We start from the raw sequence: 20,217 nt of genomic DNA, 5'->3' as shown, positions 1-20,217 counted from the left end.
TTTGCCAAGTCCAGGCATCCCCACCAACCTTGTTGATCGCAACTAGATGCTCCTTCTAAGCACTACACTGGTGCTAATACCATAGTCTATGCAGCCTGTGGTGTTCAGGCCTGCACGCAAAACATAATTTGAAGAGTCCTACCCTTCTTTGATTGAGTCAGTGGGTTACAGAGGACCTCCCGAACAATCGGTAAGATCTCTTTCTGGCCATGCCCCACAAGACATGGGTGTACCTGCCCAAAGGCTCATAACACTCAAAAAGCATAAAGCCAGCCTAGCTGAGAAGAATATGTTACCTACCCTGAAAGCATCTGTTCATGGTATGTGGTGTTGTAGATTCATATATTCTGTATACTCCTGACATCTAATGTTGGGCTTGAACATGTCCAACTTGATTTTCTTCGAAGAAGTCATTTGAGTCACAAGGTGAGTGAGGATGATATTGTAACATAGGAAATAACAGATGACCATGTAAAGGAAAAAAGCACGTCAGCAACTACCAGAGGAGGGTGGGGTGGGCCCATAACAATCTGCAGCACCATATGCCATAAACCGATGCTACCAGTGTAAGGAACATTCAGTCCTGTCATGTGTAGCTGTACATACACAGGCTCTTCATAGTCAGTAAAGTAGTACTTCCATAAGCGCTGGCTAGCTGGAGGATGTTGCAGAGGACTGATGGAATTCGTAGCACAGCTTCACCCACCTGTGCTTGCACTCAAGCTAAGATGTCCACACTGTAATGTTTAGTAAACGTGTGTGGAGTGGACCAAGTAGCTGCTTTACATATGTAATTGAATGCAATGTTGCCAAGGAAGGTCAGAGTGGCCTTCTTTGTCCAAGTAGTCTGGTCAGGGTAGGGCAAGGAGTTGCCTTTTCACCTTAGCATAGCAAGTTTGGATACACTTAAGCCACCTGGCTATGCCCCCTTAGGATACGGAATGGCCTTTGTGGGGTTTGGTGATGGCCACAAAGAGTGGTTGTGTTTTCATAAATAGCTTGGCCCCATCAATATAATATAGGAGGGCACTTTGACATCTTGCGTATGATAGGCCCCCTCTGCCACAAATTGCAGCTGTGGAAAGAAAACCGGCAAGTCAATACTTTGATTGAGGTTAAACAGTGAAACCACTTTAATGGAGAAATTGTGTGTTGGTCCCATATAACACCCTGTCATTATGAACTTGAAAGAAAGGTCCCTGCAGAGTAAGAGCTTCAAGTTCACTAATATGCCTTAAAGATGTGAAAGTAACTAGAAAGGCATCTTTTCATGATAAGAATTGTAGCGGGCACAAATGTAGGGGCGCAAAAGGAGTAGAGTAAGCACAATATTGAGGTTTCAGACAGGAGCAATGACAGGTTTTGATGACAGGGACCAAGAAGCGGGAAGAGTGATCCCTATTCTACAAATAGACTGACTGCTGCTAAATAGGGGTGCATGGAAGTGTAAGCCAACCCTGATTGTTGAAGGAGAGAGAGGTAACACACTACAGCTTGTACCGTTGGTTTGAGTGGACCTATGTGTTTAGGAAAGCAATAGTGGATAAAGCTGTTCCATTTAGCAGCATAGAAGGCACGCGTGGTGGGTCTATGTGCCTCTTTGAGAATAGAAATGCATTCTGCAGGGAGATTCATGTAACAATACTAGGATTTAAGGAGTCAGATCACAAGATGGAGCTGCCTGGGGTTGGGATACCTGATAGCTTGTTTGTTCTGAGTGAGCTCTGGCCAGTTGGGCAGCTTCTCGTGAGGGACCACTGACAATTCTAGAAGGGTTGTGAACAAGGGGTATTTGGCTTACGTCAGAGCCACCAGGTTAAGGGTGCGTCATTTGCCTAAGCATCCGAATCACGTGCGGAAAGAGTGGGAGAGTCAGAAAGGTATAGGCAAATATTTCTGACCAGTTAATCCATAGTACATTGCGCAGGGCGTGTGGGGGTGGAAACCTGGAAGCTAAGCTTTGAAGTTTGCAGTTTTGGTGGTTGAAAAGAAATCTATGGCTGGGAACCCCCAAATGGTGGAAATACAGAAGTAGGACTCGAGCGTGAATTTCTCACTCATGGACTTGTGCTGAGCAGGTCTGCAAAGTCGTTGCCACTCCCTGCAGGCATTACGTTAGCAGCTGTATCCTTTGGTATAGTGCCCAATGCTAGATGTTCTGTGCCAGCACTGACAGTTGCCGGGAGTGAGTGCCTCCCATGTGGTCTGTCTTGATTAGGACCACCTTTTGCTGGATATGATGTGAGAAGGCAGTGAGTACCAGGTGGATAGCTAACAGTTTAAGTACTTGATGTGGAGACCCCGTTGGTAGGACATCCATACGACCTGGATGATGGTGTGCTGCAGATGCGCCCACCCCCCCATCACGTAAGTGAAGCGTCTGTAGTGATGGTCACTTGGGGAAATGAGTCTAGAAAGGGCCGGTCCTGCAACAGGTAGATGCTGTTCCACTACTGCAGAGAACGATAGGTGTTAACCCAAATCAACACTGGTTTGTTTGTGTCATTGACCCTCTGCCTGTGACCACTGTCCCGCCCGGCAGTCTTGTAGAGGACACATGTCTAATCTTGCATGGGGGTGATACAAGAATCCTTGGGCATGTCATTGTCTTTCTTGATATTCTTCAGCATCTGATCCTCCTGCAGACCAACAAAATGTTGGCAACTAAATAGCACCTTTAGCAGATGCTGTTCGACCTCTGGCTTGAAGCCAGAGCCATGAAGCAAAGCATGGCGGCGAAAGAGGACCCTGAAGTTAATCCCCTTGTATGAAGTATCAGCTGTGTCAAGGGCCACAGCAGATAGTGGTGTTGAAAATTATTTTTCCCTCCAAGACTAGCTCTTGACCTTGCTGGCGATACAGGTCTTGAAAGTTCTAGAGGAGCTCCTCCAGCTAGTCCCAGTGGTCTCTATCATACTGAGAGCAACCTCAATGTGTGGAGTATGGCGTGTCATTACTCCCCTGCAGGCCATTGGACCACACAGGAGTATGGTGGAAGCTGTTAACATATGTAGGGTGGGTCAGTAGGCAAGGTCTGGTCCGGTTTAAAGCATGCCTTTGAACGTTGCTACAAACTGCAGGAAGCACTGTGTTGTGGAGAGTGTCTCAACCACAAAGCCCTTGTCTTTCTGGATGGTTGAAAACCTATCTTCTGAAAGGTGGAGGTTTGGCCAGATAAAAATTAAGATCAGTGTCCCCAGGGGTTTGACAGTGTCAAGGGTCATCATTAGGCTCAATGTCAATAGGGGCCTCGTAGGGCTTTAAGGGGTGCAAAGAGCTCCACTCCACCCCACCCCATCAGACTAATGTAATGACCCCCTCTGGAGAAGGTGGCACAGGTGGTGGTAGCCCCAAAGGTCAGGGCAGAGATGAGGAGATGTGGAAGGGAGGGAAGGGTGGATGGAGGAAGTACTGTAGGATGAGCTGGCAGTGGGCTAGTGCCTCTGTCCTGGCATATGCTGTGCTTAGGACAGGGCATAGGTTCCACAGCAAGCTACTCCTCGAATGTTAGCTTTCTTTTCTAGGAAAAAAAGCCCAGAGTCTTACGTGACAACTTGGTCAAAATCTTCTCAGGCTGTAGGACGATAGTCTTTTTTGAATAGTGTTGAGCTCTACTTGGAGACGCTGAAGTATCAGCTGCTCAGAATCGTCTGAGCCTACCGCCAACCGTGGTATCGGCGCAGGATGCCTTGACATCAAAGGGCTCTGCAGGGTTTTTGGCACTGACCTGGGTCTTGGGGACAGTTGCTGTTTCAGAGCTGAAAAGGCTTGCAATGCCGCTATGGTACTGGTGTTGACCAAGCCGTCCACACACAGGTTTTTGTGGCATTTTCGGTGCAATGTGGGGAGCGTTATCAGCTCGGAAGCCTTCAGTCTGTGCAGACAGTGGCCCGGAGGCAGTCTTGTGTGGAGAGGCCTGTAGGGTCGAAGCCCAAACCACCTGCGCGGTTCTTGGCCTGTGCACGGTGTCTGTGTTCAGTATGAGACTGAGAGGTAGCACTTCTATAAACGCTGCATGTCCGAACGCTGCAGTTCCTCCATTTCAGACTTGGATTGGGATCTAGGTCCAAGACTGAATTGCAGAGGGTTGTCGGCGGGTGGGTCCGTCTGAGTGTTCCTCGACGTCCCTGAAGATGTTTGGTGCGTCATAAACCTCTTGGGGTTGCATTTAATGATGTGCAAGTCTCTAATCACATTGATACTGGTTTCAGACAAAAAGCTGGACAGGCTGCCTCATCATGTTTGAGAGATAGATGAAGGTTGCTAACCTGGTGTTGGTTGATCCAAGGATATTTGGAGTTACACTGAGGGCAGTACTGGAAGGTGGTCCTATCCATCACTATGTGGTCTTGTTGACAAGAAAAGAAAGCGAGGGGGAGGTCCTAAGAAGGGGAGTCGAATGGAGATTGGTCACCGAATCTGGACAGGTGTTGAGAATAGGAGAAAAACTGGAACGAGGAAAGTCTTTTCACACCAACGAGAGTGGGTAAACCGAATAACCTAGATGACAAATGTCATGAGGCCTGCAGCCAGAGATTGTTCGAAAACCGGTCCCAACCAGACAGCAGAAGGAAAACAATCTTAACAATAGAGCTGATGCCCATGTGTATTACCAGTCATGGTAGGAGTCACTATAGCTCGTGGCTTTGAAGAAAAACAAGTTGCAAACATCCAAGCACATCACTAGATAGCAGGAGTATATGTCACAAACATGGCATAAACAAATATTTTCTTGCCAAAGACATTGATACAAGTCTACCCTCTTTCTGAGGAGGTTTGAAGGAAAAGCATTCAGACTGACTTTACTTGTCAAAGCCTGCACCAAAAGGATTTCCAGTGTTTGGTGTATAGAAAAAAAGAATCAGGGAAACCAGGGGCTGGTCTGTACCGTCCGGCCAAAGGACTGCTGACGAAGGTACTGTACATGGCTTAGTTCTAGTGGTCATTAGAGTGTACATAAAGATCTCGTTGAATGGCAACAGTGGCTCAGATGAAGATGCACCAGGCTAAAGAATTTCAGTCAATAAATTGGCTTTGGTTTTTAGAGTAGGCAATTAAAAGTCTAAAATACTTGCTGCTCTACGAGTAACAGCTACAGAGGCATTTTCTTCCACTGGTAGATAAGGTCGCACGTCCAGTTCAGTCTCTAGTGAGGTATCTAGCAGACTGGCATTTTGGAAACCTAAACACAGCCCTTCATCAATGTAATGAGGGTAGGGCAGACAGTCCAGCCCCTCATCATCTGTGACGTGATGGGTATTGAGCCAGGAGTCGAAAAGGGCCTTTTCCTGGGATAGTACTGGAGTTGAGGGGGAAAGGTAAGGTTGAAAGTAGGCCTCCATGGTCACTGGTTGTGCCTTGTCGTTTTCATACTGCAACTTAGGTCTGGAGTTGAGATTCGGCTGCTCGGGGGTCAGAAACCAGCATTCCAATTGGATCCTTTATCCACACAGAAGGAATTGGCGTGGATATTAGGGAGTTGAAGCCTGGACCAGCTTCAGTGTGGTCTCAGGAATATGTTGCTAAGAGGTAGCCAGCATCAGGGTAGGGTAGGGTACGCCAGTAGAGGTTCAATTTGGGGCTCCATGAGGACTAAAGGCAGGCCAAAGGGAGCCAATAGCATCTAGAAAATGTGAATCTTGCCCTCCTTTAAGGCAAGGAGGCATAGTCAGGACTGGAGGCGAGGATTATGCCTTCTTTCTTCACTTTATTGCATAGCAGCGAAGACAACACAAACTACACTTCCCATGAACCGAAGGGAAGTAAACAAAAGAACAACGGCAGCAGCCAATCACAAGTCCCAACACAATGTCCAATCGGGGATCCAGGACTCTCACATAGTCCATCAACTGTGTTCTCTCCTCCTCTTTCTTCGCTGCTACGCAGCAAGATAAGTACTCTTCAGTTTCTTCTTCACTGTTCAGTGCTTTGTTGGTTTAAGATTGTTATTGCTGGTATTTCCTAACGTTGTTTCGCGATCTATATGGTGTTCATGTGTATGCTCGGAGGCTGTGTGTTGTTAACACTGCTAGGTTTGCTCTTTGTAGCGTTTTTTTTTTTCCTCAGCGCCGCAAGCGTATAGTTTCCACGGCCACCCCGGTTTTTTCATTACCGCGGGCCGACCGCGTTGCTTCTCTGTGGTTGACTCTTGGCGTCTCAGTTTTACACCTCCCGCAGTAGGGGCTGCGCCGCGGTGAGGTCAGCCGCGGGTACGGTCCGCTCCGTCCCTGCACGGCTTGGTTGCTGGCGTGCGCCCGGTCCTCCCGCCTCTAGAGGGCGCGGAGGTCTTGTCGGGTGGCGCGACGGGGTAGCTCTCTTCTGGGAGTTACAACCGTTGCCCCCCCGTCTTGTGGTCGGGCCCTGGTCTGAGGTAGTTCTCCTTTCTCCAGGGGAGTTCCCTCCTATATTGAATATTTTCTTGCCAGCAATTAGTGCCAGGGGTTTCCCCGTTAAATCAGTGGTTTTTACCACCTAGAAGTTTTGGTTGCCACCCAACCTTGTGAGGCCTTTGTGCTTGGCCCTCTGGGAGTTCCCTCTGGTAGGTCAGAGCCTCCTAAAATGGAGTACTATGATGATTATGACGTGCCCTGGGGGGACGCCTTTTATGAGGCGGTGGACACGTCTATTTATAGGGCCGTGGAACAAGCCATGTCCCAGTTAGAAGACAGGCTTTCGCGCCAAATTCAGCAAGCCTTTACCCAGCTGTCCCAGCAACTGGCACCCCCTACCCAGGCCCCTTCCAGCGTAGCTCCTTCCACCAGCTCCACCCAGGACACCTTGGGTCCCCCGCCTCCGAAGAGGTCCCGAGAAGGGGTGGATGTTGACGCGTTTGATCGTCTCAGGCAGGCTTTCCTTGCCAGTCGTCCCGTACCCCTCACCTGTGCTTCCCCGGCTTCACTGCCTTCTGCCCCAAACCCAGTGCTGGGCTCTGCCTCAGCTCCTGCCCCAGCGTTCCCAGCCCTCCAGGATGCCCCTGGCACTTCCCAGGACCACCCTAATAGCTCGGATATGTTGGATCTGAACGATATTGTGCATCTGAGATCTTCAGAATGGTCCTCTAGCGACAAGGTTGCGGCATATGTGGCCGCCCATATTAGCCGCCCCCTAGAAAAAGAGGCCTGTAACTGTTTGAGGGTGGAGTGTCCTCGCACATTGTTGGATGGTATGGTGGCCCCGACGCCCGAGATAGATCCCGGGATGGGTACATTCCTCCAGAAGTTTATTAGGGATCCCAAGAAGGGCATCAATAGATCCTGGCGGGCCTGCCAAGATAAGCTCCTGGATGCCCTGGGCCCGATTACAAAGATTCTCGATATGGCCGAGGAGGCCAAGGAGTCAGGGTCCATCATCTCTACTGAGACACTGTCTTGGTCGGCGCAGCGCGTCATTATCTTTATGGGCATTGCTAACTGTGCCCTCTCAACTGAACGCCGCTGGTCCCTCCTCATCAAAATTGACCCAAAGCTTGGGGACCTGGCGGATTCTGAGGCGGGCCCGGTGGCACAAGGTTGACTGTTTGGTGAACCCTTTGTGAAAGAACTAGGCAAATTTGTGAATACTTTCACTTCTTTAGACCGGGCTCAGTCGACCATCAAGAAGGTGTTCCCCCCGTGTTTTTCGCGGGGTCAACCGAGGAAGGGGCCGCTCGGCCGGTCGTCAACAGCGCCAGACCAACCAAAAGGGCTCCGGACAGTACCAAGACCAGTCCAGATTTGGCAACTTTTACCCCACGCGAGGAAAAAGGGGTAAAGGCAGAGGTTACCGTGGAGGAACCACGTCTTCCAGCCCAGGTGAGAGTTCTCCCTTCTTCCCCTCAAGAAATAGGAGGGTGGTTGGCAGGGTGTTTTCAAGTATGGTTGACTGTTACACAAGATGCTTGGGTCCTGCAGACGATCAGGGGGTTCCATATAGAGTTCGAAGGGAACCAGGTGCAGAGGCGTCCTCCGCGTCCCATGCAGTTCTCCGCTCAGGATTGCGTCCTAGTGGACGACTAGATCGCTTCGCTTCTCCGCAAGGGCGCTATCACCTTTACTTCCCGACACCCCAACGGTTTTTTGAGCAATGTTTTTCTGGTCGACAAGACCGACTGTGACAAGAGACCGGTGATAAACCTAAGCGAGTTCAATTAGTGGCTGGTCTATTGCCATTTCAAAATGGAGGGGCTTCACCTCCTCAGAAACGTGCTCCGTCCTTTCGACTGGATGGTCCGGTTGGACCTCAAGAACGCGTACTTGGTGGTACCATTTTCTTCTCCCCATCGCAGGTTCCTGCAGTTCCTGTGGAACAATCAGGTCTACGAGTTTGCTTCTCTTCCCTTCGGCCTGACTTCGGCTCCTTGGTGTTTCACCAAGGTGCTCAGACCTGCGGTGGACTTTATGAGGTCCAGGGGCATCAGAATGATTGTTTATCTAGACGACCTCCTTCTGATGGCATCTTGCCCTCAGCGCCTTCTGCGTCATCTTCAGATGGCGGTCACCCTGCTCCAGGACCTAGGATTTGTCATCAACGAGAAGAAATCGTTGTTACAGCCTTGTCCAGACCATTACTTTCTTGGGATTCGTCATAGACTACACAGAATCCACGCTCAGCCTTCCGGGCAGGAAGGTGACCAAGATACGGAACGAACTGCGTCAGGTTTTGTCCAGGCCACTAATTTCCCTCAGGCAACTGGCTCGTGTGTTAGGCTTCTTGTCAGCCTCCATTCAGGCCATCTTCCCTGGCCCCCTGCACTACCGCGCCTTAAAACGCCTGAAAGGTTTCCGTACTCTCACAAGGTCCCCTTGTCTGACGAGGCCCGTTCCGAAACCAGGTGGTGGTTGGATCACATGGAAGCCTGGAACGGAAGGGCAATTTTCTGTTCCGCTCCAGATTTGATCATAGAGTCAGACGCCAGCAGACTTGGCTGGGGCGCCAGGTGCGGAGACCTCTCTACAGGAGGGTTGTGGTCTCCAGAAGAGCAGAAGCTACACATAAACTGTTTGGAACTCCTGGCGGGTTCGTTTGCAGTACGGTGCTGGACGAAAGATTCTGTGCAGTCGTGTGTAGTTTTGAAAATGGACAACGTCTCGGCAGTTCGGTATGTCAACCACCTGGGAGGAACCAGGTCGAAGGCCTTATCGGACTTGGCAGCGAGTTTTTGGCACTACTGCCTTGATCGTCAGCGGTCTGTCACAGCGGAAAACCTCCTGGGTCGAGACAATCTGGAGGCCGACTTCCTTTCTCAACACTTCAGGGACTCCAGCCTTTGGCGGTTGGACCCTTCGGTTTTCGCTTGGTATAACGCCCTGTGGGGTCCATTTTCAGTGGACCTTTTTGCTTCCAGGCTGGATTACCAAGTTCCCCGGTTTTTCAGTTGGCGTCCGGACCCGCTGGTGGCGGCGACAGACGCGTTTCTCCAAGATTGGAGCGGGAGCTGGGCTTCGTGTTCCCACCCTTTGCAATGGTGATGAGGGTCTCGGCCCAGGCCCGTCGACAGGGGGCGGATTTGACGGTGGTCACTCCCTTGTGGAGGTCCCAAGTCTGGTTTCCAGTTCTTCTGGAACTTTCCTGGGATTGTCCAATCCTACTCCCCCACTTTCCAATCCTGTTCTTGGCTCCGGACGGCTCTCGCCATCCTCTAGTGTCCACGGGTTCTCTGAGACGAGTTCTCTGAGACTCATAGCGTGGCGGATTTCAGGAGACGATGGAAAACCCAGGGCCTTTCGCGAGAGGCTGAGGTCCTCATCTCCAAGGCATGGGCAGACAGTACCGTTAAGAGATACCGGTCAGCATGGAACAGGTGGACACGGTGTGTGCGACGAAGTGTGGATCCCGTGGTCGCAGATTTGGTCCATGTCGTAAACTTCCTGGCTCAGTTGGCGTCAGACGGTTTGACTTACAGGTCCGTAAATACCTTTCGGTCAGCCATCTCTTCGGATCATCTCCCTATTGACGGTGCTCCGGTGGGCGAACACCCTTTGGTCTGCAGGCGGTTGCGCGGCATTCGATTGTCTTTACCTCCAGAGCCTCGCTACTCTGCTCTTTGGGACGTGAATCAAGTCCTTAACCTTTTCCTGTCGTGGCAACCAAACCGATATCTGTCTAGGAAAGAGTTGTCGGCAAAACTGGCCATGCTTCTCTGTCTCATTTCTTGTAGACTGGTTTCGCACGTCCGAGCGTTGGACGTTTCGAGCAGGATTTTTTCCCCGGAAGGGTTACTTCCACATTACTTGGGCGCACAAAATGCCATTCTAGATCCATTTCTTATCCACAATTCTCGGACTCCCCGAAGCGGTATGTGGTCGATTGCCTCAAAACTTATGAGGAGATGACAGAGGAATACAGACCTCCTGGAGAGAGGCAACTTCTTAATTTCTTGTGCAAGCCTTTTAAGGCAGTTACTTCCCCCACTATAGCCAGGTGGGTGCTATGGGTGATGCAAGAGGCAGGCATCAGTCTTAGCCAGTTTGGCGCACACTCCGTGAGGGGTGCCATGGCCTCTAAGGCTTTCAGCTTAGGCGCGCGTTTAGAGGATATTCTTAACGCCGCCAACTGGTCCTCTGATTCCACTTTCAAGCAGTTTTATTTTAAACCGATTTTGAGCGTGGCAATTTTGGTTGTGGGCAAGCTTTGAACAAGCATAATCCTCGCCTCCAGTCCAGACAGAATGAAAAATTTCCTAGCTAACGTAACGGAAAGTTTCAATTCTATTAAGGACTTGGAGGCAAGGATTATCCCGCCCTGAACTCCTGGAGGAGATCCCTCCCCGTATTGCAGTAAGTAAGAAAATTTGTGGGAAAGTTTCTTCTGACTTTTGTTTTCTCCATGTCTGCAATCTGACCATGTTCTTATGTTAACTGGCTAGTTGAGATTTGTCTCTCTTGTTGCCTATGGTAAAGATATTTTTCTTGTTCCCAGGCTCCGATTCTCACAAGCAAGATTCCTGAAGAGTAAAGGGATGTTGTGCTGTGCGCTCCGAAAGAGGAGAGAACACAGTTGATGGACTATGTTGGAGTCCTGGATCCCCTATTGGACATTGTGTTGGGACTTGTGATTGGCTGCTGCCATTGTTCTTTTGTTTACTTCCCTTCCCTTTGGTTCATGGGAAGTGTAATTTGTGTTGTCTTCGCTGCTATGCAATAAAGTGAAGAAAGAAGGCATAATCCTCGCCTCAGAGTCCTTAATAGAATTGAAACTTTCCGTTACGTTAGCTAGGAAATTTTTCATTATCTTCTACAGGTACAGCGAAGCCCTGGGGAATTCGGGAAGTGCTAGGACCAAATGCGGGAGTCAGAAGACAGCAGATCCTTTCAGTTATGGATCTGAGACTTCTTGCCAGCATTTGAGTGGTCGAATGGGGAAACGTCCAGTAGGCCCTCTCGCCTTCAGTGCATGAGGGCGCACTTATTGCATGAATTAGAGTTGTAAGCGGAGCCCAAGCACCAATGGCACAACTTGATTGGCTCCATGATCGATATAGGTTTCCTGCAGTCGTGTTATAGTTATAGTTATAGTTATATATATATATATATAGGGTATGTGTGGGTGGGGAGAGTGAATTCGGGAGAGATATCTTCCCTAGTATACTGTATTTGAGACAAAGTTTGGAATGGGGGCCTGTTCGAAAGTGGCTCTTTACTGGACCAAAGTAAGGTACAGCGTGTATAGAGTCCCCAGAGGTATGACAGAGGTTAAAATTTGATATAACCTTACTCTCTAAAGTGGTAGATTGGTTGAGCAGTAAGGCAGTATCAGAGGACAGTGTAAAGCATTTGTTGTACACACAGTCAGCAAAAGGTTTCACACACTCAAGAACTGAACTCTAGGCCAATTGTTTTATATCAAAAGATATAGTGGTTTTATTTTAGAACCAACAGGTATCAAAATATACTTTTCTCAATATGAGTGACTGTAGGTAACTACTTTGCAAAAAGGCAATAGACTTTGTAAGTACAATAGCTACAGTGGTTGCAGTAGGCAACACAATTTAACATTGAGCTCAATGGATTTTTCTACATAAATGCAGTTGATTACTTTAAGGATTACTTTTCTAACCACAGGACTGGATCCTGAATTCAGTCCCGGGACATAAGCTGTAAACAGGTAAGTAAAAGCGTTTGTTACAGCTGTGATTTTTAAAGAATATAAATGTATTTTCAATGTTGACACTTCAAAACTTTTCAGTGAAAAACCAACCAATGTTATCCTAAGGGAGGAAATTCAAGTTACAGGTAAAGTAGGTTCTCGTTACTTTTGTAATCCAGTACTGGGACCTCTACCTAAGACAGGTAAGTAATTATGTTTTGGTATTTGGTAAGATTTTTAAAGAATATTTGTAGTTTGCAAAAATTGACAGAAGAAATTTCACAGAAAAACAAACAGTCAATGGTTTCCTATGGAAGAAAATGCAGGTAACTGATAAGTACAGTTGGGATTACGTTTGCAGTTCAGTACTGGGCTAAAAGGTACAGGACTGACTTCTCCACTGATCACAGGTGAGTAATTCGGAATTAGTTATTCGGTTGATTTTAGATGAATATTTTAAAGTTTCAGAAATCGACACTTAGAAACTTTTCAAGTGAAAAACAGTCAATGTTAACCTATGGAAGGAAAGTGAGTTATCGGCTTTTAGGTAAGTACTCGACTAGTAGAGTTAAGGTTCTGGGCATAGACTCAGGGGTCTCCCAGGGTCGGAAGGGTACAGTTGATACACCCTCAGCGGCACAGGGGCAGCCGGGTGCAGAGAGAGAAGGCCCAATGCAATCCAATGGAGGGTAGGGGCCTTTGGTTGGTGGCTGCAAGCAGGCCACGCAGCTGTGGGAACTGAGCTCCTGGTCACTTACTCAGGGCAAGTGGGGAAGTAGAGTAGGGTAGTAGGTGCACTTCCAGCAGCACTCGGCGGCTGGGAGCTCAATGTTATCCAAAGGGAAAGTTAAAAAGTGAACAAAGGCTGCAGGCTCGAGGACGGAGATTATTCATGTGCGACCACCACTTCGAGAGGTAAGTTGGGATCTTGGAGAAGAGGTAGGTACCCCAAAGGAAGGCACAGGGGGCCATAGGGCGCCAGGTGCAGGGGTGTCTTTTGGCATCGGGAAATCTTACCCTCAGCTTGTCGCGGTTGGGTGGGTCCCTGGTTCCGAGGCTGCAGGCGTAGTCTGGTTCGTCAAGGTGGGTCTTTGGGCACTGGACTTCGGGTCACAGTTGCCGGGGGGACAACCTCGTGGTCTTGGTTCACTCCGGCACAGGCCAGGCGGGGGCAGAGTTGGCTGGATTTGCGGTTCCAGGTTGGCACCAGGGGTATTGCTGTTTGAGCAGAACCACTGCTCGTGGGAGTCCCAGTCTTTTGGAAGGTTCAAGGCAGGCAGGTCCTCCAGGGTTTTCGAGGTTGCTGTCCGCAGGAGATACCGGAGTTTCGCAGGAGCAGGTTCAAGGATCAACCGGACTGTATGGTTTTGGGGCCAAGTCAGTGGGCGTCGTCCTTTTGTTAGCAGCTGCACAGCAGGTCTTCTTGTTTCTTGTTGTAATCGGGATCCAGGAAGGAAGGTTCAGGGTGCCCCTAAATACTAAATTAAGCGGTGTTACAGGTAGGGCAAGGGCAGGGACCAATGGGTCTCTGTCCTGGGGTGGGTACACCCCCTAGCCTGCTCCTCTCCTGTGGGAGGGGGGCAGGAGCCTTGCTGTGATTGGGCAGGGCTCCCCATCTTCAAGATGGCCGAGCCCGGAGTTCTGCTTCACCTCGCCTCTCCCACCTGAGGGGTGGGGTTGGCATAGGCAGGCACACCCCATTTCCTCACTTAGGGTTTCCCGCCCTTCTTTCCGCCAGAGTGGGGGTCAGAACCGGTGGGGGCCAGTTGCTGAATACAGCAAGTGGCCTGGAGAAGCTCACAAAGGCGGTAAGCCTTTGAAGCTTCGCCTGCCCATCTTGGGGGAGGAGGCTTGACACCTCGTCCCAGGATGTGCATTGTTTCAGGCTCCTGAGAGCGGCAGGCTCTCGACTCAGGGGTCCAGAAACATGTCTGGTAGTGGCAGCCTCAGCAGCCACACAGTTAGGACACTGGGAGTAGGTTAGGTTTCAGGGGGCATCTCTAAGATGCCATCTGTCGTGCATTTTACATTAAATCCCACACTGGCATCAGTGCAGGTTTAATGGGCTGAGAAGTTTGATACCAAACTTCTCAGTCTTCAGTAAAGCCATCATGGTGCTGTGGAGTTCGTAATGACGACCTCCCAGCACCATATACTCTTGATGGCAGCAGTGCACTTACAATGCCCAGGAATGGCCCTGAGTATTGTAGGGGCACAGGGCTCATGCACCTGTGCCCACACCACTGGCATATGGCACCCAGCTAGAGGGGTGACTGATGGATAAAGGGCAGTGGGCATGGCACACAGGGATGACTCTCTGTTTAGTTCTGTACTTAGGCACTCAGCCTGCAAAGGCAGTGTGTGGGTGTCAGGGTAAAGGGCCTCTAAGGGTGGCACAATAAGTACTGCACCCCTTAGGGGTCTTCTCTGGTCACCATGCCCTGGTTACCTAGGGTACCATTTACTAGGGGCTCACAGATGGTCAGAGATGCTAATTGGGTTTTAGTTTCAACACAGTTTTAGGGAAGGAACACAGGCCCTGTGCACCTGGTTGGCAGGAGCTCAGGGCACACTCAGTCAAAGCACATCAGCAGTTTGGCAAAAAGTGGGGGCAAAGCCATGCAAGAAAGATGGCACTTTCTCACAGGGCTCGGATACGCATCAAGGGCACTGAAAGAAAGGAACAGACAACAGCGCGCAGGTGGGAGCTTTTAAGCAGCTCTACTCCATTACTTTCAGGTTGGTATGAAGTCACTGCTGAGCCATATGGTGCCATCTACAAGCAAGTGTGGAACATTGCTGAAAAGCATCTCTTAATCCAGTCTGGAACCTGGGAATACTCTAAAGGTGAGAAATCTACAGTTAGAACTATCTGTCAGAACATAGGTTTTTGAACACAAAAGACCACCAGATGAATCCAGGACAGGATCTTGAAAACACATTCCGTACCTTGAAGACAAGAGGTTTACTCAACTGATACTTTGACGAGCATGGACACTGATTATGTCAGACACTGTATTCTGCATGGATTTTAGCCTCCCTACATACTATAAGGATTTTCCCTTCTTGATCCACAGAGTGTTCTTATGAAGTAAGCCTCCTTTGAAAGCATCAAGGAGGACATGGATTCATTTTCAAATGACACTTTGATTGTCCAACAAAGTTCAGTTGAGAAGGCAAAAATTAAGCCCATGATTTCAGATCGGGCTGCAAACCCTGGGTCTGGCCCCCTCATGAAGTATGAGTTCAGGAGAGTTAACATGGACCTTACACATTACACCAGAGAGTCCTCATTACTCAGGGGATTCCCAGGGATCAACTGGTAATCCCTATTAACTCTGCATCCTGCAAGTTACTACCACCACAGCCACCACCAGCTGTGTCAACTCTGGTGATGTGGAAATAACACACCTAGATTCATGCATCTCATAATGAGGCCTTTCATAATTTGGGAGACTACTATTGCAACACCTGAAGAGACTTCTAAATGAACAATATAAGAGACAAACGTTTTATTTTCACATTTCTTAGCTTTGACTAAATGTACATTGAACATAAACATCTTACCTTCCCGACTACGAGCCATGATGATCAGCTGGCAGATTACATTCACCATTTCTTGAAGGAGTGCAGGGCACTTCTTTAAGACAAATTGTTGATCTGTAACACAATACCAGAATACATTAGAAATGTCTACCTTTGATCCAGGATTGAGCCAAGATACTCTTTCTACATCACTAAAAGCAAAAGAGTGCCCCCTTTCATTATATCACGCACACCGCCATATAAACACAAGACATTATTCCTCACTAACACAGACAAAACTGTTTAAGAAGGAAATTCCTAAATTTCTCCATGTGTATACATTACACTTATTCAGACTGTTAACTGCTGCTATAAACCGATCCCCATCATTATTTTCAGTGCATTCCAAACTACTGCTTTTCATCAGCTCTACGATTGGGAATGAAGTAGTGCACTGGAAGCGGAAAAGAATCAGACACCTAGATCAACTGTGGAAGGAGAGCCACTGAAATGATTTTAAATGCTAATGGCACAGTTTTTGCATACTAGTGCACTACTTAATAAGAACCCAAACTCTGCAAAAGAGGAAAATGCAGAGGAAAAATCCCTCACCAAGATGTCCATCCTATTATATCTTAAGACTTAGAGAGAATTCCAAAGCACAGAGTAAGGCTTATACACGGTCCTTTTAGAACGCTAATTTTCAAAACATGCCCTGACTGTCAATAGATAATATTGGCAAGCAGTCCTAAATGAAAAGTTACTTACTTTCTGTACTTATCTTCCTGGTGGATACTCTAACTGTACGTTACTCACATTGTGAATACTCCCCCAAGCCTCAGATAGGATCCGGAAACTCTTCAGCAGCACCTCTGTAGGTCGATAGGTAGTGTTGTGCGGCTCCATACAAGTCATTCCTCTCTGGATGTGACGTGCAAAACTACATATCCACCCATGCACGCCGGCATCAGTTGCTTTCTAAGATTTCTGTGCCTTCATACGCAGAGCCCGTCAGAAAACTGGAATTATCAGTGTGCAGATCTCTAGACTGGGACCTTTTAAGATGAATTAAAAAAAGCCCAAACCCCAGAACAGGAAGGTGGGAGGGTCCGTGAGGAATCTGCAGTTAGATAGAGAACCCACCAGAAAGATAGTTACCTAAGGTAAGTAACTTGTTATTCTGATAGATACTTCTAATCACAGAGGTCAGAAGTCTCAAGGGACAAAAGCATACAGGTTCAAAATGAATGCAAGTTAAGGAAGTGAGGGCTAAATTAAAGTCACTGTGGGGCCTCACAAAGGGTTTTGCTGAAAACAAGTGTTGCAAATCTTTCAAAAATCTCATCACAACTGGAAATTTAAATAATGAGGGCTGATCTAGCAACCACAAGATTTATACAAGAGTTGATAAAGAGCCCTTAACAGTGCCTAGGCAACTCCATGCTGGGCGTGGGACAAAGCAAACAAACAAAACTTCAGACAACTTTGCCTGCAAGGGACCATTTTCTCAGGTGCAGCACCAATCCACAAATTTGCACCTATGGGTTGGAATACACAGATTTAGTGTAGGGATACCTTGCCACTAGGATAACATCTACAACCTTAGGGTGCAGGTTGAAAGAGGTCAACTGTTGCCGCTCAATCGCTAAGCATGGAGATGCAAGGTGTGCAAGCCAGGGTGCCAAAACCTACCCTGGTGGTGCGACAGAAGATCCTACTGAAGCAGCGCCTTGATCGGAAGACAGATGCTCATGCCCAGACGTTTTGGGTACCACACACTACTTGCCAAATGGGGTGCCACTAAGATGAATTGGGACATGTGGTTCATACTCTTCTTCAGAACTCTGGGCAGAAGACAGTGGCAGTAAGGCATAAAGGAGCCCTTAACTTGACTCTTGTCTGTCTCTCTGAGCGAGAGCTGGTTTGGAAACACCAGAGTGCAGAAGTGCTGACACTGCAAGTTCTTGGTGGTAGCGAATTGATCAAGCCAGGGTTCTCCCCACTGATGGAAGACTGCCTGTGCCAAGTCTGGATTAACTGCAATTTGTGATCCGCTTGACACTTGCAACGGAGTTCTTCCGCGCTAGCATTAAAAGATCCTGCCATGTGGTTCACCACAATGGAAAGCCCTTAGCTGCCCAGCAACTTCGAGAGGCGCAAGGCCTCCTGGCACAGGGTCCAAACTGCCACTCTGTACTACCCTGCTTGTTGCAGTACCACATTGCAGTACTGTTGTCCATGAGCAACTGCACCAGCCTTTGTTTGATGTTGGGCAGGAAGGCCTTCAATGTCAAATGAATCGCCCTTAACTCCCAAAAGTTGAAGTGGAGTCTTCGCCGGAGAACAGAGTCCCCTGATCTCCAAGATGGCATCCCCAACCCAGCAGTGATCCATCTGACTACCACCATAAGGAGAAGGGCCTGTCACTTACCTAATCGTAGTCCAGTAGCCACCACTGCAGGTCGTTGGCAGTCTCCTCCGCAATCTGGATAGAATACAATAGATTTTCTTGATGTGCCTACTGGGATTTTAGGTCCCACAACAGATCCCACATGTACCATCTAGTATATTTGTAAAGCATGCAGCAGGAGGCCAGTACGTGCCAGCAGCCTCAGTCATCTGTACTGAGATTCAGGGCAGAGGCTGAAACATCCGGATCATAGCCAGAATGTCCTGGACTTTCCATTCCAGAGTGAAGGAAGTACATTTTACCGTATCTAGAATGGTTCAGATGAAAGGGAGCGTGTGCAAAAGAGTCAGATGCGACTTTGACGCTGTGTTTTTTGCAGAGACTCCCTATCCCAGCAATCCTCGAGCCAGGAGGCGCCAACAGAGAAGCAGGGGGGCAGGACACCCTTGTGCTACAAAGCGTGAGCGCCCCCCCCTATTCCAGCAGCGCAGGACGCTGTGCTTCCTGTAGGGACTGCAGACCCCAGGGATCCTTGCGCTAGGAGGGACCAACAGAGAAGGAGGGGGCAGGACCCCCTTACGCTACAAAGCGCTTGATCTCTGTGCTCATTTATGTACTGATATTTGTGGGCACAAAGACATCCAGGGTAATAATCTGAAGCATTTCCCCCATAATATATATGGTGATTGTTTAAATCTGCTATTATATTAGCATAACTTGGAAATCTTGATTAATACAGGGTATCTCTTTGCCGACCTTTTGTGGAAACAGCAGCACTCATGTATTGACCACATCCTAATGTCAGCAAATATAGATAAAAAATCCAGCTCATTAGCTTGAAATGGTCGGGAATAAATGCATCAGTGTTCTTATAACTGTTGGCAAGATGTAATTAGCAGATTTATTTGCCTGTAAAGAAAATGAACCTATACCAGACAAAGTTGTTTGAGCCTTTAGCAGGATCACATGTCTAGAACCACTAACGGTCTACAAAAACTGATCAATGGTTTCGTAGGATATATGGAGCACACAGACCTCACACTAAAATTTGCTATAACTGTTATGGTGTGCGGAAGAGGTATAACTGCAGTCTTTGCAAATGTCTAGGCAAATGTCTTCAAAGCAGCGGCACAAGGTTTTATCCCTCAAACCTGGACAGACTCCATCATTGTTCCCACATTCAAGATAGGGGACTGGGAGGTCTTAGACCAACAGGATGACTGGATAGTGGACAATCACATGCTTACCGATGTGCAATATGGTTTTAGGAAGGGCATAGGGACTATGGAATAATATATATATCTTCATCTTATAGTTAGCAAGTACACTTAGTGAAGCAGGGTTTTATTTATCTTTGTTTTGCTGATCTTTCCAGCGCTTTAGATTGAGGCAACCATTCAACACTTTGGAAAGCACAGATTGACATGAGCGCCCCTATGGACATTGTTACACATATCTGTATTCCTCAATGACCTCACGTGTAAGGTATGGGTTGGATGCGGAGTGACACCCAGATTTAGTGTTAGAAGAGGGATAAGACAAAAGTATGTTATAGCCGCCAATCTCTTCTCCCTCTATGTGAAGGGGGTGAATAAAGAACTTCAGAAGCTGAAGTACTAAAAATGAAAGCCCGATTCACTCCGGTGCTCCATTATGCAGACAATGTGGTCCTGATGTCTAGAACCACTAATGGTCTACAAAAACTGATCAATGGTTTCGTAGGATAAATGGAGCACCAAGACTTCAAACTAAATTTGGCTAAAACTTATCATGGTGTGCGGAAGAGGTAGACCCAAAAAGAAATCATTCCATGTCAGGGATCACAAATTAATAGAAGTAAAAAAAAAATCCTATTTGCATGTACTTTTCTAAAGCTCTGGTTTTTGGAGCCCCCACCTGGAAATAGTAAAGTCATGACTTGCTAGATCAACCAAGGCTTTTTTTTTTTAGGTTTGCTAGAAAAGTTGGTAACAAATCTATCTGTGAAATGTTGCAATAGGAGGAGTAAATGCATACCTTCTGCTACCTACGGTGCAATCGTCTGGGGGGGGGGGGGGGGGGGGGGGGGGGGGCAAGGGGGCAAAACACCATGCCAACTCAGGAAAATCTATTTTGGTCACATTAATTGCTATATCCCTGCTATATCCACTTTTATTACTCACAGAGAACTAAGTGTTACTTATGTGAAAGATACAATTGGTCTGAGTGCGATTACCGGC

General features: G+C 48.1%; 1 protein-coding gene across 1 annotated transcript in view; it reads right to left on the bottom strand.

Annotated features, from left to right (window-relative positions):
* Window positions 1-20,217, bottom strand: part of SEC63 (SEC63 protein translocation regulator) — a 611,233-nt gene that overhangs the window by 260,192 nt on the left and 330,824 nt on the right. The window contains exon 11 of the mRNA XM_086926685.1: window positions 15,631-15,723. Within this exon, the coding sequence (XP_086782811.1) occupies window positions 15,631-15,723 (93 nt within the window). The remainder of the gene's footprint in view (window positions 1-15,630; window positions 15,724-20,217) is intronic.

The sequence above is a fragment of the Lissotriton vulgaris genome, chromosome 6 (assembly GCF_964263255.1).
Source record: "Lissotriton vulgaris chromosome 6, aLisVul1.2, whole genome shotgun sequence".
Classification (NCBI taxonomy): domain Eukaryota; kingdom Metazoa; phylum Chordata; class Amphibia; order Caudata; family Salamandridae; genus Lissotriton; species Lissotriton vulgaris.
This window is presented reverse-complemented; position numbering and strand designations above follow the sequence as displayed.